The 26,768-nt window shown below is 46.8% G+C and overlaps 1 protein-coding gene across 4 annotated transcripts in view; it reads right to left on the bottom strand.

Moving 5' to 3' along the window:
- The window catches only part of FLNB (filamin B), a 142,604-nt gene extending 118,553 nt beyond the window's left edge, over positions 1-24,051 (bottom strand). For all 4 annotated transcript variants that reach the window (XM_042929780.1, XM_042929781.1, XM_042929782.1 and 1 more), the window contains exon 1: positions 23,601-24,051. In XM_042929780.1, coding sequence (XP_042785714.1) covers positions 23,601-23,892 — 292 coding nt within the window. In that variant the 5' untranslated portion in view covers positions 23,893-24,051. The remainder of the gene's footprint in view (positions 1-23,600) is intronic.
- Positions 24,052-26,768: the final 2,717 nt, after the last annotated feature.

Genomic DNA, 26,768 nt, shown 5'->3' with positions numbered 1-26,768 from the left:
TGAAGTTCCCCACCCGCCAATAAAACATGGTACCCTTCTGGGCAAAAAGGAGTACAGGCAATAAAGTGATTGGCATCCTTCCAAGAGCAAACCAGAGCACTTCTGATTTCTTTGCAAGGAAAAATCCCCAATAAATTCCTATTTGCAGACCCCACGAGGTTAGTTCTGTTCAGTCTAGTGACTGTGGTTCTTGTTCGCCACTCACAACCTGAACTACAACAGGGCAAAGTCTAGCAGATGAGAAAACACGGCGTGAAGAGGCAACCTAGCCTCTGTCAGACTAGCTTCCAGGTTAGTTGTTAACCCCTGGCATCAGTGTTCCCATCTGTGAAGCGGGATGTCTGTACCACCATGTTTTCCCTAGATGTTCCCAAAGAACAGAGATCCAGTGCATCATTTTCCATAAGAATTTGCTCAAGGGTAGAATTACTTTTCTACAAGATTTTTTTCATCTATCAAACACTAATCCAGCAAAGCAAAGAAATGAGTCCTTCCTACCAGGCAAGGGCACATGAACTAAACAAAGCCACATGTGCTTCATTTTCCACTCAATGGTTCTGATGATCCTTTTACAAGTCTTACTTTTGACAGTACACAAAGGTGTTACATGGGAGGTTGGGATTATAGCATCCAACCCTACAGAGGTCTGTCTCTTCCAGGTGCTGGGCCCCTGCTGAATCAGCACAGCCTTTCCCACAAAGGGGCAGAACAGACAAAGCAGATGAGTTAGGACGATAACTACTAGATTGCGTGCTTCACTAAGAATCAGTTTCTGATTCTAAGCAGGCCTCCTGGTCAGAGTCTTCAACAAACTTTTCAAGAAATTAGTAACACTGCTGTGTTCATTGCTTTTACTGTTATAGCTACCTATTCTTCATGGCCAGTGATGGTGGTTTTCTATTGACAATTGATCGTGTTCTCTAGTTTCCTTGTGAAACACAGAATACAAAAATGCAAAGAAAAATATTCAGAAAATAAGTCTGGCAGAATCACAATGGTTAAGAAAGGAAAGGAAAGGAAAGGAAAGGAAAGGAAAGGAAAGGAAAGGAAAAGAAAAGAAAAAAGAAAAGAAATCATGATGGTAACGTAAGAAAGCCAAAGGGCTTAGAGGCGAGTCTGGTGGAGGGCTATAGTCATAAATAGGATCATGGCCATTTTATAAAGATTATAATTTGTGTGTATACTGCTGTGGGAACAAAAGAGAAGAAATGACTAATGCTACATGGGGGATTTGAAGAGGGCTTCTACACAGGAGAGGCATGTGAACTGGTTCCTGAATGACAAGAAAACATGAGCAGCTAAGCAGAAGGAGGAGCAAGGGCCAACGTATGGGGGTGTGAAGGAGAGCAGCACTGTCAGCAGCGAAGAGTTCGGTACGGTCAATGTGAAAATGAAGCCAACACCCAACACAGGCAGCCCACTGGGCACAATGTGCTTTGTGTAGGCTCTTTGCAGGGCAAGATTCAAACTATCACAGATAAAGGGGAGTTCAAGTTCATACACTTTCATCAAGACAATAAATGGGTTTCATCTCAAGGACCAAATGGCTGCCTGGAGCACCACATTGAAAAGGATTCTAATGCCCAGTCTGGGCTCAGTGGGAAAAAAAACATCAGTGATGTCTGCCATGAAGAGAGAAAAGCGTAGCACGGGTGCCACCTGTTTGTTGGCCCTGATTCTAGATCAATGCTCAAAGTTCACAGATGCGAAAACTGAGGCCCAAAGACACAGCTGATGAACAGCAGAGTCAGAATAAGAACCAGGTGTGCAGACCCCACGCTCTTCCCATTCTGTGCTCCAGGATCCCCTTTTCACCTGAGTCAGAAGCATTTAAGGCTGCGGATTCATTATAAAAAAAAGCAAATCTGCTCTAAGTCTTGGGTCAATTCATTAAGAGGCTTAAATTTATAGGTCCAAAACAAGTAAGCTTTGTGGAATAAGGGTGCTGGTGAGAAAAGGATGGGCTCATTTGCAAGGGCATCCTTATAAAAAGTTAATCCCAACAAAAGTCTTTCCCATGTTGCCGCCCCAGGCTAAGTATGTTGTGCTGGGCCAGACTTCACGTGTGGTCAACTCACCTGCCCAGTGAATAGATAGGGTGGTCTCCTCTAGCTGGGGCTGTGATGAGGAGCCCCTCTGACTATCCAATGAGGAATTCTTGAAGCTTCCACTTTCCTCCTAACAGAATCTTCCAATCTGGAATAACACTCAAAATGACTGAGGCTGCTGGTTTGTCAGAAATCCAAGCCCCATAACCACGATCTTTTTTTAGTTTTTAATTGGGGAGAGTCACTGTGGCTGAGCTACATTTTCCTCTCCTTCAACACGGACCCTGGAAGGCAAGCAAACCCCCTTTTCTGCACACATTCATTCTTTCTTTCAACTCTTCCTCCTAGAAAGGGGGGTGGAGATGCCTGTTGCTTTTAAGCTGCCATTTTGCACCCTCTTTAGATGGGAATCCAACAAGTCCACAAGACTGAGGATCACAGGTTACCTGGTATTTTGCCATGGAAATTACGCCACTTAAATTTGAAGTCAGATTTTATTTTATGTACAAGTCTAACTAACACCTTTTAATTATATAGACAGCTCTTAAAAATCCTCAAGCATGTTACAGTTTACATGTTGGGTTTTTTTGTTTTGTTTCATTTTGTTTCTTCCTGATCTGCCTGTGAAGTTGAAACGGTAATCTCACTTGGGTGGGGGGATCTCACTTTGAGGGGGTGGGAATCTCATTTGGCAGGGGTGAAGAGGTAATCTCATTTGGGTGAGGAAAGAGGTAATAACCTAAGTTACAGGCTATATAAATACCACAACCAGGGGTGGCTCAGTCAGTTAAGTGTCTGACTTCGGCTCAGGTCAAGATCTCACAGTCTAGAGCTGGCTTCGGATTCTGTTTCTCCCTCTCTCTCTGCCCCTCCATCACTTGTGCCCTTGCTCACTCTAAAATAAATAAACTTAAAAATAAATTTTAAAAAAAATACCATAGCCAGTGAGCCCAGAGTTTCATAAAATTAAGGGGGTTTCTAAAAAACAAATAGCAACCTAGTATAGCAGCGGTCCAGTGTGAGAAGCCTCCCTGGGATCCATCCTTCCAACCTCTTCAATGTCCCAGACTGGGAAGGGGAGAGAGGAGGTAGGACATGTGATCTAGGTTAAGCCAATCCCAACAGTCAAACACCCTGACCAGTGATTGGTTAAGAGGGCAGGTGGCACATGCTGGTCCAATCACAGTAAACCCCAGGGTCTGCCTTCTTCCTCAGAGAGGTGTGGATGTGGGTATGGCTGTGTGGCCAGGAACTGCTACACCAGCCTGTCCATGAGCAGAGATAACAGAAAACAGAATCTAAGAGAAACAGAGACAGGGTTCTGACAACCTCAAAACCTCCGGGTCAAAATGCACCTGCTGCTTGCCCTACCCCTGGACTGTTTAGCTGCAGGAGCCAATGAGCTCCCTTTTTGGAGGAGCCAGGATAAGTTGGGTTTCCTGTGATGTGGAAGCATACACAGACTAACTGATACATTTACTTTCAAAGTCTGTCTCTTCTGCTTCCTGGCTATGCAACAAGTCACTAAACCTCTCAGTGCCTCAGTCTCCCCAACTGTAACACAGAAGTAATACCTACTTCATAGGGCCGTTCGAATTAAGTGACATACTTGATGTAAAGCACCAACCTAGCACAATCCCTGGTACACGACAGATGTTAGCTCACCTACCCCTCCTTGAGTGATGGTTCGTGAGAGACTGTTTTCAAGAAGCACTCACCACTCTACTAGTTAGCCACAGTGTTAGGACTACAGGGCCTTTTCCTACAGGTAAACTAGTTAGAGAATTTGATGACAGCAAGAATGAAAACTTTTGTGGTAGAGGACACAGAAAGAAGAAGTGACCAAAGCCACAGCTGCTTTTACCAACCAGCTTAAAGAATTGTCTTTAAGAAAACATTTCTTGGGACACCTGGGTGGCTAGGTCAGTTAAGCGGCCGACTCTTGATTTCAGCTCAGGTCATGATCTCATGGTTTGTGAGTCTGAGCCCCATGTCAGGCTCTATGCTGACAGTGTGGAGCCTGCTTGGGATTCTCTCTCTCCCTCTCTCTCTGAACTCCCCTGCTCTCTCTGTCTGTCTCTCTTTCTCAAAAATAGTCTGTTAAATAAATAAATAAATAAACAAATAAATAAATAAAATACTTGTAGATACTGTGAAATGATCACCACAGTAGTCTAGCTAACATCTGTTACCATATATGGTAACATATATGTCACATATATGTGACAAATTTTCCTATGATAACTTTTAAGATCTAATCTCTTAGAAATTGTCAAATATGCAATACAGTTATTATTAACTATAGTCACCATGCTATACATTATATTCCCATGAGTACTTATTTTATACCTGGAATTTTGTACCTTTTGACTCTCTTCACCCACTTCACCCACCTCCCATACTTCTTATCTCTGAGTTTGGGCTGTTTTTTTGTTTTTTGTTTTTTAAGATTTCACATATAAGTAAGATGAGACAGTATTTGTCTTTCTCTGACTTATTTCATTTACCATAATAATGCCCCCAAGGTCCATCTGTTTTCTCACAAATAACAAAACTTCCTTCTTGTTTATGTTTATGGCTGAATTATATATATACATACACATACACACATACACATATCTCACATTTTCTTTATCCATTCACCCATCAATAGATACTTAGGCTGTTTCTTTGGATAAATACTCAGAAGTGAAATTGCTAGATCATATGGTAGTTCTATTTTTATCTTTTTTAGGAACCTCCATACTGTTTTCCACAGTAGTTGTACCAATTTACAGTCCTAGTAACAGTACCCAATGGTTCCCTCTTCACTGCATCCTTACCAACACTTGCTATCTCTTATCTTTTTGATAATAGCCATTGTAACGGACACAGGGTGATATCTCATTGTGGTTTTGATTTGCATTTCCCTGATTACTGATGTTTGAGCATTTTTCACGTAACTGTTGGCCATCTGCAGGTCTTCTTTGAAAAAATGTCTTATATACTCTCTGCCTATATTCTCTGTCTTATATATTCTCTCTATATATATTTTTAAAAAACATTTTTTTTAACGTTTATTTATTTTTGAGACAGAGAGAGACAGAGCATGAACAGGGGAGGGTCAGAGAGAGAGGGAGACACAGAATCTGAAACGGGCTCCGGGCTCTGAGCTGTCAGCACAGAGCCCGATGCGGGGCTCGAACTCACAGACCGTGAGATCATGACCTGAGCCGAAGTCGGCCGCTTAACCGACTGAGCCACCCAGGCGCCCCATCTCTCTCTATATTTTTTAACTGTATTGCTTGGACTTCTGCTATTGAGTTGCTGGAATTATTTATTCCATATTTTGGATATTAACCTCTTATCAGATACATGATTTGCAAATATCTTCTCCCATTCCTTAGGTCGCTTTTTCATTTTGTTGATGATTTCCTTTGCTGGGCAGATGCTTTTTAGTTTAATGAGGTTTTTCTTATTTTTGTTTTTGTTGCCTTCCAATTGTACACTTTTCAATGTGTCATTTGTTGTATGTCAATTATACCCCAATAGAGTAATTTTTTTTAAGAATTCTTTTATTTTTATATAATCTCTGCACCCACTGTGGGGCTCGAATTCACAGCCCCAAGACGAAGAGTCACATACTCTACCTGAGTCAGCCAACAAAGTAATTTTTTTTAACTTTTTAAAATGTTTATTTGTTTTTGAGAGAGAGAGCCTGCGTGTGGGCAGGGGAGGGGCAGAGAGAGGGGGAGCCAGAGGATCTGACACGGGCTCTGCGGTTCAAACCCATGAAATGTGAGATCATGACCTGAGCCGAAGTTGGATGCCTAACCTACTGAGCCACCCTGGTGCCCCGGAGTAATTTTTTAAAAATTAAATGCTTCTGAGCTCATATGTTCAGGTGCCTGGGAAACTAGACAGTAACCACCATACCACAAAATGGACAGACTTGATTTTGGCCATAATGCAAAGGTGTTCTTTGAATGCAACCCTGGTAACACTCAATCCACTGCTGAACCATCCCTTATCTGGACTATTACCCACTTTTAAGGACAATGCAAATATTTCAGCAGTCCCTTGAGGTATTTCCTTGAGAAATATCTCCTTCACTTAGACAAAAAGCCATTGACTGGAAGCTCCCAGAGGCAGATGTCTGAAGCTCTCTCTGCCTTTGAGAAACCCAAGCCTGCCATGTTCACAAGCAACAGGAGGGGCCTTACATTCTAAGGTTATTAGCTCAGGAGTTTCAACACATACTTGGGGAGTGGGAGGGAGAAATCCTGCGAAGCGTGAATGTCTTTTGTCTTAATATCATCCTGACATCTTGAGGATGATCTGTTTTTTTTCTTACAAGTTGGGCCCAAGCTTGTCTTTAAAACAAACAAACAAAATAATAAAGGTAGGATCCTTTTTTCCCCTTCCCTTGGTCAAGTTCATTAATGCACTGTACCAGCATTAAAATAATACACTTTTTTGGAAATATTTCCAACAAATACACACAAAAACAGAGGACAAAAAGAACAGTACAATATCAGCACCATGCAATTGAAGAAATCAAATGTTACAAAGAGTTGAAAGCCCCAGCACACCCCTTCATGGCTGCACACCCCCCACACCCTACAGGCAACCACTATCCAGAGATTGGTGACAGTCATTCCAATGAACATATTTGTATTTCCATTACATATGTAAAACTATATAAACAGTATCAGAGCATATGTATCTTCCTGCAATTTGCTTTTTCTGCTCAACATTGTTTGCAGAACTGATCCAGGGAGATATACTCGGTAATGTCACTGTTGCCTGTGTCTAGATTCTCTTTCTTGGCCCACCTCTAATTTCAGCCACAGTTAGGATGGGCACAAATCACTCTCCAGGGTCCACCTACCAACCCAAGCACTCGCCTTTTCTTTTCCCTTTTTGCACCAGCAGAGCCAGCACGCATGGGCGTCCAGCCTGGAAATCTGAAGAGTGAATGCCTCTATCACTGAAGCTAGTGGATCGCCAGCTTCCTGTCCTCTCAGGAGGGCAGTTCTAGAGGCGTTCTGTACACTTCTCGGGAGGTCCCAGCAGAACTGAGCCACTGCTGCCCACAACAGTGGCCCTGATAACTCACCCTACTACTGGCTTCTCCTCCTTCCCTGTCTCACTCACGGTACCTCTTTCCTGCTTCCTGGGATCACCTCCCCTGAGAAAAGCATCTCCACATGGGTGCAGGTCCTTGTGTCCAGCCCACTCTCAGCAGAACTCAAACTAAGCAGTTCTAATTTATTATTGCTCTGTATCCTGTCTTTATTGGCATAATTTATTTTCAAAGAATATGCCCCTTGGGGCACCTGGGTGGTTCAGTCAAGTAAGCATCAGACTCTTGACTTTGGCTGGAGGTGTAGAGTCTGCTTGGTTGGGATTCTGTCTCTCCTTCTCTCTGCCCCTCCCCCACTCATTCTCTAAATAAATAAATAAATAAATAAATAAACAAACAAACTTTAAAAAATTTTTAAGAAGAAAAGAACCTGGATCCTTGATGACAGAGCACTGGGTCCCACAAACCCATAACCCACCCTGTGCTTGCTGACATGAGTCAATCAATTTCCTTATATGTGAGCCAGTTTGGGGTCCAATTCCTGTGGTTGAAAGGATTCTAACTGCCCCACTGGCCCTCTTGAAGGCTCTTCTCATTGTCCATTTCATTCTGATTTGATCCATACACAGTGTCTTAGGGATCATGGTGCCATTTGTCCCAAATCTCAGATCCTTTCTGAATGTCCTGATGCCAATCAGCATGTTCTAACCAAATCCCAAATCTGATGTCCCCCTTCACTGCACTCACTACCAGCCTAGAGTAGTAAACACCTGAGCCTTTCAATCAGAGAAGTGTGGATTACCTGTTAGCCCTACCTAAACACTTCCCATGTGGCAAGTACTTTACAAAATTTAGCTCATTAAATCTTCACACCCACTCTTTCAGGTAGAAACTATGATTATCCCCAGTTTACAGGTGAGAACACTGTGCACCAAGGCTCCAGAAAAATCATGTAACTCAATCCTAGGTCACACAGTAAGTCCCAGATTCAACCCCAGAGCTGCCTGGCACCCAAGTCCTCCTTTTTTAGAAATTTTTCTTTTTCCTTTTATTTTTTAAAATGTTTACTTTTTTATTTTGAGAGAGAGTGTGTGCATGCATGAGCAGGGGAGGAATAGAGAGGAGAGAATCCCAAACAGGCTCCACGTGATAAGCATAGAGCCCCACACAGGGCTCAATCTCACGAACCATGAGATCATGACCTGAACCAAAACCAAGAGGCAGTTGCTTAACTGACTGAGCCACCCAGGTGCCTCCCAAGTCCTCATTGTTTTGTGTTTTTTTAACGTTTATTTATTTTTGAGAGACAGAGAGAGACAGAGTGAGAGTGGGGAAGGGGCAGAAAGAGGGAGATACAGAATCTGAAGCAGGCTCTAGGCTCTGAGCTGTCAGCACAGAGCCTGACACGGGGCTCAAACTTACAGACTGTGAGATCATGATCTGAGCCAAAGTTGGACACTTAACTGACTGAGCCACCCAGGTGCCCCCCAAGTCCTCATTCTTAACCACAACTTCCCTCCTCCCAGAAACCCAAGAGAAGTAGGTGTTGCCCTCAGCTGGCAGATGGACAGGAAAATCAGACTCAGCCTCAATCCCACTACCTTAAAAAACACCTCTCATTCCTGGACACTAGCTGGAGGCATTTCAAAAGTCCAATCTTGGGGTATATCTTGCTTGCAGAAACTACAGGACATGCTACTCTGAGACCGGGGCGGGGGGTGGGGGGGAACAGTGTCATAAAGAGCAGATCAGGCCATCTTGTTTATATCTATTTACAATGGACATAGACTCCAAAAGAGCTCAAAACTCAAATTAGGCTTTAGGGAATTAAGGTCGGTTACCACCACATAAAGGGTTAAGATGGATCATTCTCTTAACACCATAAGAACAATGACACAACTTTAATATATTCCATTTCTCTAGAATCATTCTGGACTGAAATGGGTTTATTCACTTAAAAAAATTCAAATTATGGGGTGCCTGGGTGGCTCAGTTGGTTAAGCATCCAACTCTTGATTTCAACTCAGGTCATGATCCCACGGTTTGTGAGATCAAGCCCCACATCGGGCATGTACTTATAGCACAGAGCCTGCTTGGGATTCTCTCTCTCTCAGTCAATCAATCAATCAATCAATCAATCAACTTTTTTTAAAAATTCCAAATAAAATTTAATTTTCTAAACAACCTGTATTTGTAAAAGACTCCTATACACATGACAGAACTTAGTTCTGTGATTTTCTTACTGAAACCTTTGTGGCCTGTCCTGCTCTTCATTTACATTAACCTACTTCTAGGATTCCCATTAGATTGTGAGCTTCCCAAGACAGGTGACCAAGCCCCAGTCCCCTCTGTCCTAGCCTCTAGGATCCTGGCACAGATCCTGGCACTCAACGAAGGCTCTACAAGTATGTATCAAACAAAGCATCTATACATTACTATTCTGAGCTATTGGTGACACTCTATCAGTCTCTTTGCATCACTAAGACAACATTACTCTCTTTCCAATTCTTTCTCAATTCTTCTGTGTAGGTCAGGGAGAAAGGCTCAATGTGGTGCTAGGTTACTCTGAACACCCATCTCTGGCTAATTTTCCTTTTTTTAAAAAAATTTTTTACTGTTTATTTTTGAGAGAGAGGCAAAGTGTGAGTGGGGGAGGGGCAGGGAGAGAGAGGGAGACACAGAATCTGAAGCAGATTCCAGGCTCTGAGCTGTCAGCACAGAGCGCGACACAGGACTTGAACTCACAAACCATGAGATCATGACCTGAGCCGAAATCAGACGCTTAACCGACCAAGGCACCCCTAATTTTCCTTTTTAACCAAAAGAGTCGGCCTCCTGCTAACAATAGGCAATAGCGCTAGCCAGAATTTCATAACACTGTTTTGAGTTTATTTACGGTTACCTCGATTTACCTAGTGACACTGCTTTTTTTGTTACAACAGTGACAAAAGTCTCCTTTTCAAATGCACTTGATTTCAAAATGAGTCAACTAAGGAGGGGGGGAGGCAGATATTAAGAAAAATGAAATAGAGGCAGCCATGGGACATGGCAAAAATAATGTAAGTGGTTTCTTTACGAATGACTGAAGTTTGGGAGACACAGACTAGTCCAGTTCTCCCCTTTTACAGGCAGGAAAACAAGCTGAGAGACAGAGGCAGGGCCTCTCCAAGGCCCCAGTGATGGTAGAAACGGGCCCAGGTCTGCCCGGGACCCACAGTCGTGCCAAATCCAGCTTGCTCTGGGCCTTTCCCAGGACTACAGACTGGTCTCCGGAAGCAGAGCGGTGAACACCTGCTGATCTTATTGATAACGCCTGATGGTCAACTTTAATAGCTGGTGAAACAAAAGCCATTGTGCAAGTGTTTAAATTTCTGCCCTGTCACATGGAAACAGTGCCCAGGCTGACTAATTTCTTCCCGTCATTAAAACGCAAAGATCTGCATTAGTCATCACTCAAGTAAAACCCCCACAAATTCTACCTCTGGGAAAGGTGTTGTTGGGTGTTCTCTGCCCCTAAAAGAGACAACCTAAAAATGACACTCCCTTAAAAGGCTGCAGTATTAGAAATCTGGCCCAGCCAGGAAAACAGCAGGCAGCTTGTATTCACGGAGAAACTGAAGGAAATAGGCAGCCGCACAAGACACAGATCCCTTCAGCCAGGCAGGACTAAGACTAGTGTACCCCTGAAAAGAACTGGGAATGATGCCCCCCCCACAACCTCCCACATCCTTCTAGACTTAGGAGCCATAGAATTTTCTGGTGCCGATCTCCTCCAGTCACCCCAGTCCAATAACCCTGATGCTATTTGTACAGGGTGTGACCCCAGGATCCCAGTTTCCAAGCACTACTGTAAAAATATTGTCACTAGCTCCATGACATGAATTTGGGCAGTGCTGGGCTTAAGACCACACCCAGGACAGCAAAAATCTTGGCAGGAAGCCCCACCATGATCCCAGGTATCAAAGGGCCAGGACTAGAGGGAGAGGAAACAGTGCCCAGGGCCAAGGCAGAGCCAAGCCTGGCTCAGGGAGGGTAGCTGGTACACACCCCTTTGTTCCAGATTGGAAGCACACACTGAGGCAGTGAGCACAGTCTCATCTGCAGCATGGCCGCTTCCTCTCCATCCTCCTCGACTGAGCCCTGAGAAGGGTGAAGTGGGAGGTGTGGGGCTGCACAGTAATTATGCTGATGCCAGCAACACAAGAGCAGCAGCTGTCATTTACTGATCACTGCCTATGACCAGGAGCGGTGCTAAGGGCTTGAGATGCACATTCTCTTTATACCTTAGAACTCAATAAGGCAGAGCAGTTTATCATCACATTCTGCATCTAGAAGACAGGCTCCTAGAGGCAAAACACTCCCTGGGGTCAGCCAGCTCTCAAGGGGCAGAGCCAAGGCCCACACCCACGAGCATATCACCTGGGCAGTATAACAGCCCCTTCCATGAGAGCAAAACCAGGAAAGAAATGGGAGTGGAGGACATCCTAAGAGACAAAAAGGATTAAAGAAAGAAAGGAGGGGCCAAAAAGCTAATTAAAACAACAGATCCGTTAGCCGTTAGCCAAACAGGACAAAAGGGAAAGTGGGGGAAGACGTCAAGAATAGTTGGCACCTGTTTTCTACCCTTAACCTAAGGAAGCTTGGCCGGAAGACCAGGAAGTGCCTCTGACCCATGGTTCCTGCCCAGCAGCCACTGAAAAACCCAAGTCACCTCTTCTAAAAGCAGCTTATTCAGTATGAGGTACCTTTGACCAATTTCTGGGAGTATTCCCACCCACCTCTCTTCTTCCAAGATAATTAGGTCACTTCTTCCTCCAGTCTGAGGGGGCCACCCCAGGCCAAAGAAGGAGGAGAGAGAAAGGGGAGGAGGAAGGAAAGACCACCATTCATGGGGCACTTATCATCTGCCACATGCTTTATAAAGACTGTATTGTTTAATCTTCAACAACACCAACAGCTGGGGCACTGTTGATAGCCTGGGACATGGAACCTCAGAGAGGTCAAGGAACTTGCCTCAGGTCTCCCAGCCGGCAAATGGCAGGGTCTAACTGACCTGTCCTCTTAAGCACACTCAGGAAGCGGTCTCATTCCAACTCCTTTACCTCGAACAAGGCTAAGACAGGCTGGTGTCCTGAGGGCTGTTGAGAAAATGTTTCAAAACACCAGCCATGCATATAATATTCATACTTCTAAAAGTTCCCAGATGGGCACAGGTGAACCAAGCTGCCCAACTACATTCTGTTCGGCTCATATTTGAGACATTTAAATTGCTAATAGAGCTGAGCAACTAAAAAGTCAATGAATTTCCACGCTGGGCTAACCATGAGAAGAGGGCATAATAGTTACCAAACATAATAACTATTATTAAGAGACCCTGGCAGTCCCAATAAAAGTTGGTCCTAAAAACTTTTAAGAGGCAGAAAGTAGATGAAACACCCCCACTCTGTGGTTGACCAAAACATATTTCTAGACCAAGGGAGACTTGCAAACCATAAGCCTCAACCAAGACCTCCAATTTTAATGCTGGCACAGCTCCGCGGTAATTTGAGGATGAGTCTTGTTACAACCATCAGTATGATCAGAATGATTTCACAAAACGTTTCCGGTCCAGTCTCGTTTTTCCTGAGAAAATGCAATCCCCTTTTCCCATTCTGATCAAAAGGCAGCCATTACCCAAAATTCCCTAAAAGTAGAAAAACATTTGTTAAGGTTTTTCACAACATGTGATATGGTTTTTTTCTTTGTATTTCTCTATGTTCTTGCAACTCTCTTACAATAAGCACAAATGCAACTCTTTTTTAAGCTTACTTACTTATTTTGAGAGAGAGAAAGAGTGCATGTGAGGGAGGGGCAGAGAGAGGGGGAGAGAGAATTCCAAGCAGGCTCCGCACTGTCAGCCCAGAGCCTGACACGGGGCCTGAACCATGAACCCTGAGATCATCACTTGAGCCAAAATCAAGAGTCAGATGCTTAGCCGACTGAGCCACCCAGGCACCCCCCAAAACAACATTTTAATATAAAAAAAAGTATTTAGAAGTGAATTCTGAAGACATGCTGATGATTTTCCTTTGAGGGTTAAAATTTCTCAGACAAGGGTTTGAATCATAGTCTGCCACATATTCAGTGGCTGATCTGGGGCATGCCTCAGTTTCCTCATCTGTATAATGGGGATTACAACAATAACTACATCCCACAGGATTGCAATTAGGCTTCATTTAGCTATCAGTGAAAAGCATTGATCACAATTTCTGGTATTGGTAGGGATTCAATATATATTCATTATTATTAATGAAGCTAGGCTACTATTACTATAGTGATTCTCAGCGGCTTCCATTTATATCCCTTTTCTAAGCCTCGCATGATCACTAGGAAAAGGCTTTATTCTCTAACAGTTGAAGCAAATCATAGACGTTCAGAGAAGGACTATGAAGTGCTGAATTCTTTAAGTTCAGCATCACTGTCCCAAAAATGAGGTGTTCTACTGGGACCCTGGACCCCGAGGTCCACTGCACATAATTCCCACTTCACTACTGGCCCCAAAGGATAAGTATTTTGCATTTTCTGACCAGATTTATTATTCAACCCATCTATGCCTGAAGCTGTGTATTTACCCGATAACTTATTTATTATGTTCCTACTAGGTGCCAAGCTCGGAGCCAAGGAGGTGAACACAGGATTCAACACCTGCCCCTGAATCAGCAGTCATGATCCAGTGGGAGAGCAAAACAGGCAAGTTAGGAGATCTATAGAGCTCAGGAAGCTATGAAATGGGGTGGGCATGGGGTGAGTGGGGAGACGTGGGTGTCCAGGAGAGGGTCTCAAGCCCTCCCACCTCAGATGTGACTTCCCACAGGTGTCAAACAAGAGTGCCAAGGGACAGGAGAGGTAATTGTGGTAAGGGATGCATGCCCGACAGGACACGTAATGTGACACCTGGATCATTTCCTATAAAGGACTCCCGGACAGGAGAGGCATTCCCCAGGTGCCAGCTTGCCTCCTTTGGTGCAGATAAGGAATGTGACATGCCACTGCCTGGGTGCTTGCAAGCCAAGATTCCTAAGGCTCCTCCTCTCAGAACAGACTGGGTGCTGCTCCTGGAGGGCTGGAAGCCCCACGGAGAGGCCCCTCATCCCACCAGCTAGACACCATTGGCCTTCCAGCCTCTGCCTCCGCTGACAAGGAGTCTTATAAACACAACCCAGAACCCTGCTCAGTTAACAGAACCGCCTAGTTACAAAGGCCTTTTTGGGCCTGAGCCCTAAGACCTCAGCACCTTTGGTCCCCTGGAGGGTGGCGCCTAGTACCCCACCCCCATCCCCAACCCCCTGCCTCGGGCCGGCTTTAAGCCACCAAGGGAACAATCACTTTGTTCTTGAAAAGAAACCCCAGGCCCAGCCATGCTCCTAACAGACCGCAGAATGCCAAATAATTCCCGTTTCCCTGGAATATCTGATAAATCACTTCAGGGAGGTACAGAGGAATCAGGGTGATTCACACAAGCAGTGCAGTACCAGCACGATAAGAACTTGATTATTTTCTTGGGGGCGGCAGGGGACATGAAGGAATCTGATTTTAGCAACCGAGAATCTTTTCAGACCCCAGCCTCCACGGGAGGCCTGCCTCTGCCTCGGTCACAAGCAGCGGGGGGCCGAAAGTAACACCATTCTTGTTTGTAGAAGGAAAGCCGACTGCTGCGTGCCTTTTTTAATCTTAAAATCTGAATTTATGGGCCGCAGCAAATTTACATATCCCTGCCACAAATCCCCACCCATTTCCCTATAGCTCAAAAGCCAAAATTCCACACTGTATTCTCGTTATATCTAAACGGAAATTCCAGAGAAGTTGTCTGGCATGGCAAAAGCTGACCAGCCTTATGAAAATACCCAGAAAGGTGACCCATTTAGTCAAAAGAGCTTTCAGATCTCCATGAGAAAAGGAATTCATGCCAGCATAAAGGGCCTTCAGAGAGGGAGAACAGGAGTGTTGTGTTAACGCCCAGACCTTGCAACAAACCAGCCCCTGCGATTTCTGGGGAAGGCTGAGCACTGAGTAGGCCTGCCAGACCGGCTTCCTTTCTTGGGAGTGCTGTAGGAGAAGCCCTTGGGGACACAAGTTCAGCTCTGGAGCAGCTTGGCGGAGCTATGCGACACAGCAAGGCTCCATGAAGATGAGCCAGGAGCTGCTGGCTTGGCATGGGAGCGGGCAGCGGCTTGTGCCAGGGCGGCCAGACTGATAAAGGCGAAATGCCAGCCAGAAAAGAAAGGTTCTGCTCAGCAGCAGGCACAACCCAACACACTCTCCCGCCGGTTAATGTTTAAAGGTGGCAGAAGGAAAGGATGGAGAGTGAGGTCATTTCGGAGAGGGCACGATTGTGCCAATGGTGACTGTCACCAAGGATCTCCCAGCACAGCGAGGTCTCCACAAACCCCACCACTCCCCACCCCCCCAACCCCCGCAAGTGGTGTGCACCGTGAGCCCCACAGGAGTGCAACCAGGAGAAATTCCAGGGGCACCTCCTCCTCATCTCTGGCCTCTAGGCCTCACAAAGGAAGCCCTGCCTGGCTGCCCAAAGCAGCCTTCAGCGGGTCCCCACTGCAAACCTGCAGTGAAATCACTGCCCCTGGGAACCAAATAAAGGCAGAGGTGCCCCAGAACGGAAAAGAAGGCCCCAAAGCTCTACAGTACTGGAAGAGGCATGGCCAATGGGCCAAAAAAAAGTTCTGTTCTGTAGAAGAGAATTTCAATTTCACATTAATCAAGCTCAAGGAGCATTTCAAACAAAAAACAAAACAAAAAAAAAAAACAAACAAAAAAAGGACGGAACTAAAGCTGCATGAATTCTCTCACTATAGTGTATCTAGTTTAAGTATGAAACCAAACTTTGAGATGAAAAAAAAATACTTTGCAGTTTAATGCAGGCAAACATCATGCCTGGCATGTGAAGGGAGGCTGATCTGAGCCTCAGTTTTCTCACCTGTAAAGTGGAAATAAACACAAAGCCACTCACTTTGCAGGGTTCATAATGAGGATTAGAAGCAAGTAAGGCAAGGTACTCAGGACATACTTAGCAGATGGCAGCCATAGGAAAATGTTAGATATTATGTGAGAGGATGCATGTGCACACCTCAACACTCAGTACACAAATGTCTTCATCCGTGTGCATCCTTGGAAAAGCCAAGGAATATGCAGGAGGAGGACAAGTGTCCTCCTTACCTATCCATTCTACCTATGCTAGGTTTTGATGATGGGGGAAAGGAGGAGGTCACATGTTCTGTCAAAATAATTCAGACCTATAACCTATAAAGTCAGTCCTGACTAAGTGAAAAACCAAACTGCTTTTTGCTTATAGTACAAGAAAATCTTAACCAAGGACATTCTACTGCACAGAGACTGGTCAAAAGGGGATCAGGGAAGGTAAAAGTTATGTTTGGGTGTAAGTAAACTCCCATCATTTTTTTTTTTTTTATAACTGAACAGCTTGCAGAAGAGTTGTGACAACTATCTACAACTTATCAAATGAATGTATTTAAGGCAACTGCTGTAAGGCTCTTGGAAGAAAGGTAGCAACTGCATGGATAGCACAGTATGTTTGGGGATGAAAAAAATCATGACACTAAGTGGACAGAATGAAAATACCCAACAGTTCCATCCTTTAGACCATGTATAACTACTCTCATGTACTGCTTTATCCTTTAGTATATAAAGAGAACCATTTGGTTTTCTAATCATCTTTCCCCAAAACTCTCTCCCTAGAACATGGACTCAATTTCCCAAGAAAAGTGAGCAAGGCACTTAAAAAATACAAGGCCACTTTCCAAGCCCCAGAAGGGGAAAGTGCTGTTGTTTATTATACAGTAACCCGAGCCAATCTGGTGATTATTGAACACGTTTAATGGATAACTAGATTTACAACAGTAATGAAGGATGGCTTCTAGTAGAATGTCATGAAAGGCAATTTTAATCATTATAAGAGCAGGAAATAGCACCCATTTAGACTGAAATGACTCATTCCATTGGGTTTATTCATTTGGTTCAACGTGTTGGGGGAAAGGGACAGAATTATAGATCCACCTCCTTAACTGAGGATAACCAAACATCAAAACTAAATGCAGAATAGCAACAACATGGGGGGCGGGGGGAGGTGAAATGCAGAAATACAAGCCCTCAGGGGGCCTCCAAATAGGGTATACGTACCACAAGGTGCGCAAGATAGTTCATTAGAGCACAGGAAAAATCAGATTTTATATTTGGATTTGTCATCTAAAATGAAGGTAAGTGTTACTAATATTTAATATACAGACTGACAATAATATATGAATATAGCTTATAAATTTGCATATATGAGAAAGGGGCACATTAAAATTTTTTACTGGCAGGAATGACTGGAGTAACAGTCAAGAGGGCCCCAGATCAGATGATCCATTTCAGCTGGGTTCACCTACCCTACACCAAGCATCCTCAAGGAAGATACCTGGCTGGCAGCCTCCTGCCTCAGAAGGCCCTTTGTGAGACAGCTCCTGTCACCTGTGCCACCCCTCTGACCTCCGTGTGACAAACTCTGTGCCTCACTTGGCTAACTGTCTGTTCACCTGCCTAATTCTAGTCAGGGTATAGGCCCCAGCTTAAAGGCCCTCCCTCCAGGGAGCCCTCCAGACTACCCATCCCAGCCTGAGGGAAGGTGCTCCTCTCCCCCACCACCCCCCCCAGAGGGCTTGCCCTCTAGATCTTTACTACCTCCAGAGTGGCCTACCACCGCCACCAACAGTAGCAACTGGGAGGGGCTGGAAGTACAGAATCTCAGCCTTCTCACCTGACCTACTGATCAGACCCACAGTTTTACCAAGGTCCCCAGGTGATTTTTGTGTGTGCCTGAAGGTTCGAGGACACTCTCTGGTTACTCCCTCCTCTGCATTGAGCAGTATAGGACGCAAGCTGGGGCCTTGACTCTGATTATCCCTCTGGCCCTAGCACCGGGCCTGGCCCAGAGTTGGTCGTTCCTAGATTTACTGAATAAGGAAAGGAAGAAAGAAAGGATCTTAGGAGGCATCTGCATCAGAAGTTCCAAGCTGGGGGGAAGGAAATATCTGACACACCAGATGACAGCAGTAGGACTGGCCAGAGAGTAGATGGAAAACAAGACAAAGTCCTAGACTTTAAGGGTTCAGAAGCATATTGATATTAATGATAATGCCAGCACTATGCTATAAACTTAGTCACATATAACGCTCTCAGCAACTAAGATAGGAACAACTATTCTCCATTTTACAAATGGGGAAACTGAGGCTCAGAAAGGTTAAGGCAGTGGACCAGAGTTGCACAGCTGTTAGGGAGCAGGGTGGGGCTTAGAATCCTGGCAATATAGCTTCAGACGCACGCCCTGAACCCTTCAGCTATATCTACGATAGCCTACTATGTGCTGGCCCAGAGGCCATTTATGGAGAAAGCAGATGACGTGGTACCCCCAGCTCTGAAACCACTGCAGCCAAGGCCCAAAGGCTCTGAGCCTGAGCGTCTGTTGCCCAAGGAGCAAGGCAGTCATCCTCAACTACCCGGTACACCCGCCCCAGCACAAAACCAGGTCCCGGCAAGGAGGGGAGGGGTAGTGCCCAGGAGACGTAATCTGGGTCCAAATAGAAGCCCTCCTTTCAGCACAGCCTCTCCAAGAACGAAGGCAGCTGCTGCCCGGCACTCTGGCTCTGCCGTTGCTGGAGGAGCTCCACAGAGCCCAACTGCCATCTGGAAGTGATCTGGCCCAGAGATTCCCGCACGGGGTGAAAGGATGGAATGACCGCCCCAAGCTCCAGTCCAGGTCTCAGAAACAAAGCTGCTATGAATGGGCCTCGGAGGCAGCCACAACATAACCAGGGGTCCTCCCTTCCAAGGAGGCCAGTCCACAGCCCTGTTATAGCAAGCAGCAGTGACACTAGCCAACCAAGCTGGACTCCCCAGTGTGGCCCTGATTTCAAATGTCCTTTAGGCGTGCAAACCCTCCAGCATGGCTGTTGAGAACACTACTGGCCAGTACTTTATTTATTGAGTAAACACTCACACGGCACTTACTATGTGCTGTTCCAAACATTTTTTAAAATATTAACTTGTTTAATTTTTATAACAACCTTTTATTTTTTTTTTTTTTAACATTTATTTATTTTTGAGACAGAGAGAGACAGAGCATGAACAGGGGAGGGGCAGAGAGAGAGGGAGACACAGAATCGGAAGCAGGCTCCAGGCTCTGAGCCATCAGCCCAGAGCCCGACGTGGGGCTCGAACTCACAGACCGTGAGATCATGACCTGAGCTGAAGTCGGACGCTTAACCAACTGCGCCACCCAGGGGCCCCTATAACAACCTTTTAAAGAAGGTAGTTGTCATTCCCATTTTGGTGATAAGGAAACCAAGGCACCGAAGTTTCTTAACAGCTACTTAGTGGCAAGTGGGATTTGAACCAAGAATCCTTGCTCTTAACTAAGGTAAGATCCGCATCTCGCACTGTGTTACTTTGTTGCAAATGGCCCAGAACTTGTTAATTCTGACAAAGTAGGCAACTTTGCTACTTTTAAAGCATTCTCTACTACTTTCACCTAAAAAGACACACTTGGCGTTTACCAGGTAGTTCAGGAAAAGAATAGAATTCAGGATTATTGTATTTGTATGTTATTTGGGTGGGGGCAGGGCAACAGGAAGGAAAAGGGACTGAGTGCCATGGTGACCCACCACCCTGGAAACTCTGCCCGGTGACCCAAGGTCTTGGGAACACACACCCTGCCTGCTCTGGGGCGCTGGCCTGGCACAGGCACCTTAAGTAAACATTAGGGTCAGACCGCATCCTCTGAAAAGGAAAGAATTCCTTCTTCTAAAGGATCAAACCAAAACACACCACCCAAACTTCCAGGCAGCCTTGATTGTCATTCTTGGGCTGGGAGACCCCTTTTTCTCCAAATTGGCTAAGCAGACCAGCGTCAGAAAGGTTTTTGGAAAAACAAGTAAATAAAACTGCCAGCTCCTGGCAGGCAACTAGAATTATTTATGCTGAGGCCTCACTATGAACTGCCCAAGACAGACCAAGAAACTGAAGAAAATCTTCAACTTTTGGATGCAGCCTAGACTGGGCCCACCTTACAACAAATCACGAATGTGAATAAACAGCCAGAACTGTCTGTCCCTGAATTCTAGGCAGAAAAACCAGTCCTCTGGCAGCTTCTGACCATCTCATGTCTCAGAGCTGGGCGCCTGTATACAACTCTTATGATTCCCAACAATGTACATTGTTGGAAGTTATCCAAAGTATACAAAACCCTGTATCCATTCAAAGATACCTTCCCAGATTATGGACTAAAACACCATCCATTAAGTAGCAGGAAATACCACCACTGCCGCCACCACTCCCCGCCCCCCCCCCAAAAAAAAACCCCAGTGAACACAGGGCAGCCATTCCCTCAACAAGTTCATCTTGATGCTAGATGCAAACTGATTCTGCTCACCTCCTGATGTGACACTCATCTCATGGGACCCTCATCCCAGTTCAGAGGATTCATCCTCTCACCTAAAGCCTTGAGATTCCCTCTTTGCTCAAGACTTTGTTCAAGCCTCAAAGCGTGAGTGTCCAGCTGCTACCCCAACATCCCAGACTTGCAAAACCTGGTGTTTCCGGGGCTCTCTGGCTGGGGGAGAGGGGCTGTATTTCACTCATTTCTGACACTGAAAAGCAGGTCAGTTAAGGGTCAGTTTCACAACTGGGCAGACCCAGCTTCCAGTCACCATTTAGTAGCGGGGTGATCTCCGCAAGTTACTTCACTCCTGTTTCCTCATCTTTAAGTGCAGATAATAATACTAACAACAACCACAGAAATAACAGCAATGACCATTTTCTAAGCACTTAGGCAGAACCAGGGCAAGCCTTGTACCCTCCCAGTGACTTGGTGAAGCAGATGGTTACATAGACAAGGAAACCAAACCTTGAGGATTCCAGGCGGTGATCAATGGGGCGATAAACAGAACACACAGAACACCTAGTGTGTCCCACCAAACTGGAGCCAGGGTCTTTGTCAGCACAATGCAACACAGCCTAAGCAGTGAATACTTGAACTGAAGTCCGAGCTGGACGGGACTTTCTTCTGAAGGGCCATTACCCAGAACAGCCCCGGGAGCAGGGAGAAGAGGCCTCAGGCATCACCCCCATGGGACTTCTGGCACTTGGCAAGTCTCCCTCCAGTCTTCAGAGGCTGGAAGACCTGTTTACTGTGAGATCTTTCTGGAGAGCAACTAGGCAGCCAATGATAGGAGTCATAAATGTGGTCACACTCTGACCCAGGAATGCCACTTGGGGGAATAGGATCCAAGAAATAATTTTAAAATAAAATGAAACAATGTAGTCTGTGGTGGGAACAGGTCCACAGCAAGAAGTTGCCAACAGCCCACAAGTCCACAACCAGAGAAGGGGAGGCTAATTGGGAATGTCAGGACAATGCTATGTCCTAGGTGGGTTCAGAAATGAAAATCATGAGGGTCAACAGGAAAATGTAAGGGACCAGACAAAGTCTAGAATGAGACCCCCAAGTTCAGGGCAGTGACGGGAAGCCACGGCGGAGCCAGCACAGCCTCTGTAAACAGTTGGTAAATTAGGCAGTCCAGGATTTTCTGGTGCTGTGGTTTCATTTGTTTGTTTGTTTTGTTTTGCTTTTTTGAAGAGATTTCATGTCATGTTTGGATACTCCTGATTTACTTTAAGTTTCTTCGCCCATTTAATTAAACAAATACACATTTTTAAAACAAAGAAAAAGCGATCCCAGTTGAGCTCAGCCAGGCCTTGAGATTCCCCAGAAGGAAAGCTGGTTTCTGAAAAGGGGAGAGTTCCAGGATAATTCTGGGGCTCTCCTTCCACAGCTGTAGGAGATGGGACCCCAAAAAAGAGGCAGCCTGTTACACAGCTCTGCAGAGAAGCCACCCTTGATGGGGTGGCTGCCTGGGCCCAGGAAGCAGGAAGCGGCCCTACCTGCCAGGGCAGGTGTGGGGGAAGGGGAGGGAGAGGACAGAGGAGACTCAGCCTAGAGGGAACCCCTTTTGCTCTGGAGAAAGTCCCAGCAGCCACACCCACCCCGTGCAGCCCATCACCCACCACCCTTTCCTCCTATCACAGGAGTCACTATAAGGCCTGGCTTTCTCTGGAAGAGACCCCAGACCCAGGCCTGGGCCAGCTCCTCCAGCAAGAGCCTCACCTGGCAGAAAACACACACACACACACACACACACACACACACACACACACACTATGGGTGCACACACTTTCTCTGCCCATCCACGCTGTGTACACACTACATCCTCTGTACACATAAAAGTGCACACACGCACCCACATAACTACACACCCCTTCCCCCTACAGTCACAGCCCAGGCCCTCAGCAGCCTTGTGGCTTTCCTGGAAGCTTTCAACTACCCCAGGTCCTGGCGGGGACCTGACCCTCATTCTCTCTTCCCAGCGGAGGGGAGCAGAACCTGACACCAACTCCCTCCCCCTTCTCAGGAAGACCCTGGTGTGGGGAAGGCTAGGAGAGGAAGGCAAAGTCTCCTTTCATTGTACCCGTTTCCCTTCCATTCTCAGCGAGACTCTTCCTACTTCCAAGACCTTGGGCAAGTCGATTAACTCTCTGGACCCCCCTCCTTGTCTGTAAAGTAGGTCTAAGAACACCCCAACTCCCAGCTTGTGTAAGGACTGAGAACTTGGAAGGCTGCTGGCACACAGCGCGCACAAGTTTGGGCTCTCCCTACAAAACAGTAGTTACTATACCACTACTGTCCCTAAATGATCACTTCGGCGGCAGAGCTGGCTCACCCCAAGGCACCCAGCCAGAGCTGAGCTGGGAGCAGAGGGAGAGAGGAGGACACACCCCCCCCCCCCACCCGCAGCTCCCCTTCCCACCTCGGGGCCCACACCCAAGCCAGAGACGGCGGGGGAGGGTAACAGGTCGCCGTCCCCACCTGAGCGGAGAGGCCCCAGGCTCGGAGAACTGTCCCTCCCCAAGTCTCCCGCCAGGCGTCAGAGCCACCGCCCGTTCGTCAGCCGCTGAGCGCACCAGCCTGGGCGCAGCGGGGCGAGCGTTTTGGGGAACATCTGAGTGGGGCCCCACTTCTATGGACCGTGGACCAGAGGTTTCCAGCTCCCCCTCAGGGGCACCGCGGGTGCGGAAAACACGCCACAGCCCCAGCTCTCCCCGTGCAGCCCCAACCCAAGCCCAGGATCCACAGCCCCCCAAGGACGCACAGCGAGGCCATCACACAAAGTCCTAGCCCAGGAAAAGGCACTGGGAAGGAGACCTAGGTCTCCTGCGTCCCCTCTCCCGGGAGGACAACGCACCCCGCTTCAGCGCCCACACCCAGCCCGCGGCTGCTGGGCGCGATAGGGGCGCGCGGCAGGGGGACCCAGGCTTCCCCCCGGCGCACGCGCGGGGGCGGGAGGGTACACCTCGGCGCCCGGCTGGGCCAGGGCACTCACCGATGGACACGAGCTTGATGCTCTCACGGTCCAGGAACTCGAGGGCCACGGACACGTTCTCCAGCTGCATCTGGCGGAAGGTGGGCCGCTGGTGGTACTTGCGGTACATGCGTTTCTGGCTGAGCACCTCGAGCAGCGCGATGAGCCGCAGCCCATCGCTCAGGTCGGTCTGCAGGTTCCCGATGCGTTTGTTCACACACTTGAGGTGCTCGTTGCACCAACGCGTGAAGGTGTTCTGCTGGATCTTCTTCCACGGCGCGTCCTCCGCCAGGTCCTTCTCAGTTACCGGCATCCTGGCGGCGGGGAGAGCGCAAAGCGCAGCGACTGCCCGGGACTGGCGTCGGGAGGCCCAAGGGCCGGGGGAGCGAGAACCGAAGCGGAGCGGGAGCGGGGCTCGAACTCGCTGCTACTAGAGCCGCGGCCGGGACTGCTCTGCAGCCGCCTGCCCCTCGCCGCGCGAGGCGTCTGGACCCGCGCCTGCGCACTGAGCCGACCCGCCCTCGAGGCCCCGCCCCGTCCCAACCCCTCAGCGGGCGTTCCCGGACTACGCTCGCCCCCTGCGGTCCCAAACGTGCACTGCACCCCACGGCCGGCAAGGTGTCCAGGGACCCCGTGCTCGGTGCTCACTACCTAGGCGAAAAGGAAGCCAGTGGGGAGACATTGGCTTAAGAAGAAGGTCACCGGAGTAAGGGGCGTTCAGGATGGGCGGGAGCAGCGGCGTGGGCCATGAGAGAGGGGAGTGCGGGGAGTAAGTAGTACTTGATCCACGTATAGGTTCGGTAAGGTTCAATAAAGGTTTTTATTGACCTTCTGCTGTGTGCCAGACAAAAGTGTTAGGCACTGGAGGACACGGAGAAGGAATGGACACTTTACTATTTGTATCAGTTAAATTCACGTGAATTATAATAGTGTCATCAGTAGCATTTACTGAGTGCCTATTGTGTGGGAGGCCCTCTTAGCACTTGAGAACTAATGGTAAATAAAACAAACATTCCCTGGCTCCTGGGTGGCTTAGTCCTTAAGCGTCCACTCTTGGTTTCACTCTGGTCATGATCTCACAGTTTCTTGGGTTAGAGCCCCACTTTGTTAGTGCAGAACCTGCTTGGGATTCTCCCTTTCTCTGCTCCTCCCCACTCTGGATGTCTCTTTCTCTCTCAAAATAAATAAATAAACTTAAAAAAAAAATTTTTTTAAATAAGACAAACTTATTCCTTGACCTTGAGGAATTCATACAGTAATGGGTGAGAAAAGTACAAATCAACTATCACATACAGCTTAGTAGTAGTAAGAGAAATGAATAATTTGCAGTGCATATCAGTTTACTAATGCTGCTGTAGCAACTTACCAAAACTTTGTCTTTAAAAAGCCACAAATTTATTATCTTGCAGTTCTGTAGCTTAGATATCCCTCATGGGTTTCACTGAACTAAAATCAAGGTGTTGGCAGGATGCATTCCTTACTGTAGGCTTAGGGAAGAATCTGTTTCCTTGCCTTTTCCAACTCCTAGAAACCTCCCTCATTCCTTGGCTGTGGCCTCTTCCTCCATCTTCAAAGCCAGCAACATCAGGCTGAGTCTTTCTCACACCGTCATCTCTCTGGTTCTCCATAGTCACATCTTCCTCTTTTAAAGACCCTTGTGATTCCATCCGGACAGTTGGTTAACCCAGGATATTTTTAGATCAACTGATTAGCAATCTTAATCCCATCTACAGCCTTAATTCCTCTTTGCCATGTAAGTCATATTGACAGGTTCCGGAAATTAGGATTTGGACATCTTTAGGGGCTGTTATTCTGCCTACAAACACCATATATTGAGTACCTGCTGTGTACTCATCCAGGCCCTGCGCTAGGTGCTGGGATATGGCAGAAACTCAGGCCAGACCTCTACTGTCAAGAGCTGAATAATTGTAAAAGTAGCAGCTAGCTTTTCCTGAGTACCTGCTCTGCCCCTATGCTAAGAGCTGTGCTAAACAGTTCCTTGGCTATTGGCCACACCTGACAAGAGTTAACTGGGAGGTTAAGGGACTTGCCCAAGGCATACAGTACAAACAGGACTGGAATGCAGGTGTGCAAGAAAAGCACAGAGTGTCCTGGGGCCAAGAAGAGACCCATAACCCAGGTTTAGGGACAGGGGTCTTCCTGGGGAATCTGAGTTGGGCAGGATGGAGGTCAAGGGCTTCCAGCCTGAGGGTTGCCCAGGAGAAGCCAGCAGATTTGTGGTTGTAACATTTACACAAACAAGTCATTTGCATACAACACTGAAGTGCTTTGTTCAGACAGATTGCCTCACTCACTGGAATGCTCAAAACAGCCGGGGCGGGGGGGGGGGGGGGGGGGGGGGGGGGGTTGAGGGGAGAGTGGATTACCTGGCCCTGGCCCATAGTAGGGACAAAATAGCTATTTGAAGGACCATTCCACTCCTTCAGTGATTAAGTAAAGAGATTTGCTAGAAGTCAGCTGGTATGGACTAGGCAATGCTGGTCTTGAATCTGATTCTAACTCCAAAGTCTGCACTATGTTTAAAGGCCCCCTGAGAACCCTGTTCTCAGTCTGGGTTTTGCCTTTGTTCACACCATCTGAGCACCAAAATCACTAGAGACAGTGTTGGTAACCTTTGCCTCCCTCATACCCAAGTTTCCTGGTTCCCCATGCTTTCTCCACCCAAACTCATCCATCAAAACTTATCAGCAAGTGTCTCACGCCCCAAGGCACCTGCTCCCTGCCAGGGAAGATTGGAGCTAATGGAGAAAGGGGGCTAAGGCCCCCTTTCCCATATAATTGTTTTCATCAGGTCTTGACACAAATAACTAAATAATTCTGCATGTAAAATATCCAGTACAATTCACCAGAGCTGAGACACCCTGTTTCAGGACAAGTCTAGTGATTCTCTCTACCCAGTCAGAAGAAACCAAAGAGTTCTCCAGGGAACAATTCATGGGAGATGAAGGGGACTTGGCAATCACGGTAGAGGTAGAGGTCAGTGGCTTGAGAACTGAGGAGAGGAAGCACACAAAGTCTTCAGATGACTCCTCATCAATATTTGATAAAAGAAAAGGGCTGAATAACTCAGGTAGACATTTCTGCAGGTAGCATTTTAGCCAGTACATTTCATAGTTTTGCCCGACAAGGCCTTCATTTAACAAATACCCAATCCCTGTTTTCTAAATT

This window comes from Panthera leo, chromosome A2, assembly GCF_018350215.1.
Source record: "Panthera leo isolate Ple1 chromosome A2, P.leo_Ple1_pat1.1, whole genome shotgun sequence".
Taxonomy (NCBI): Eukaryota; Metazoa; Chordata; class Mammalia; order Carnivora; family Felidae; genus Panthera; species Panthera leo.
This window is presented reverse-complemented; position numbering and strand designations above follow the sequence as displayed.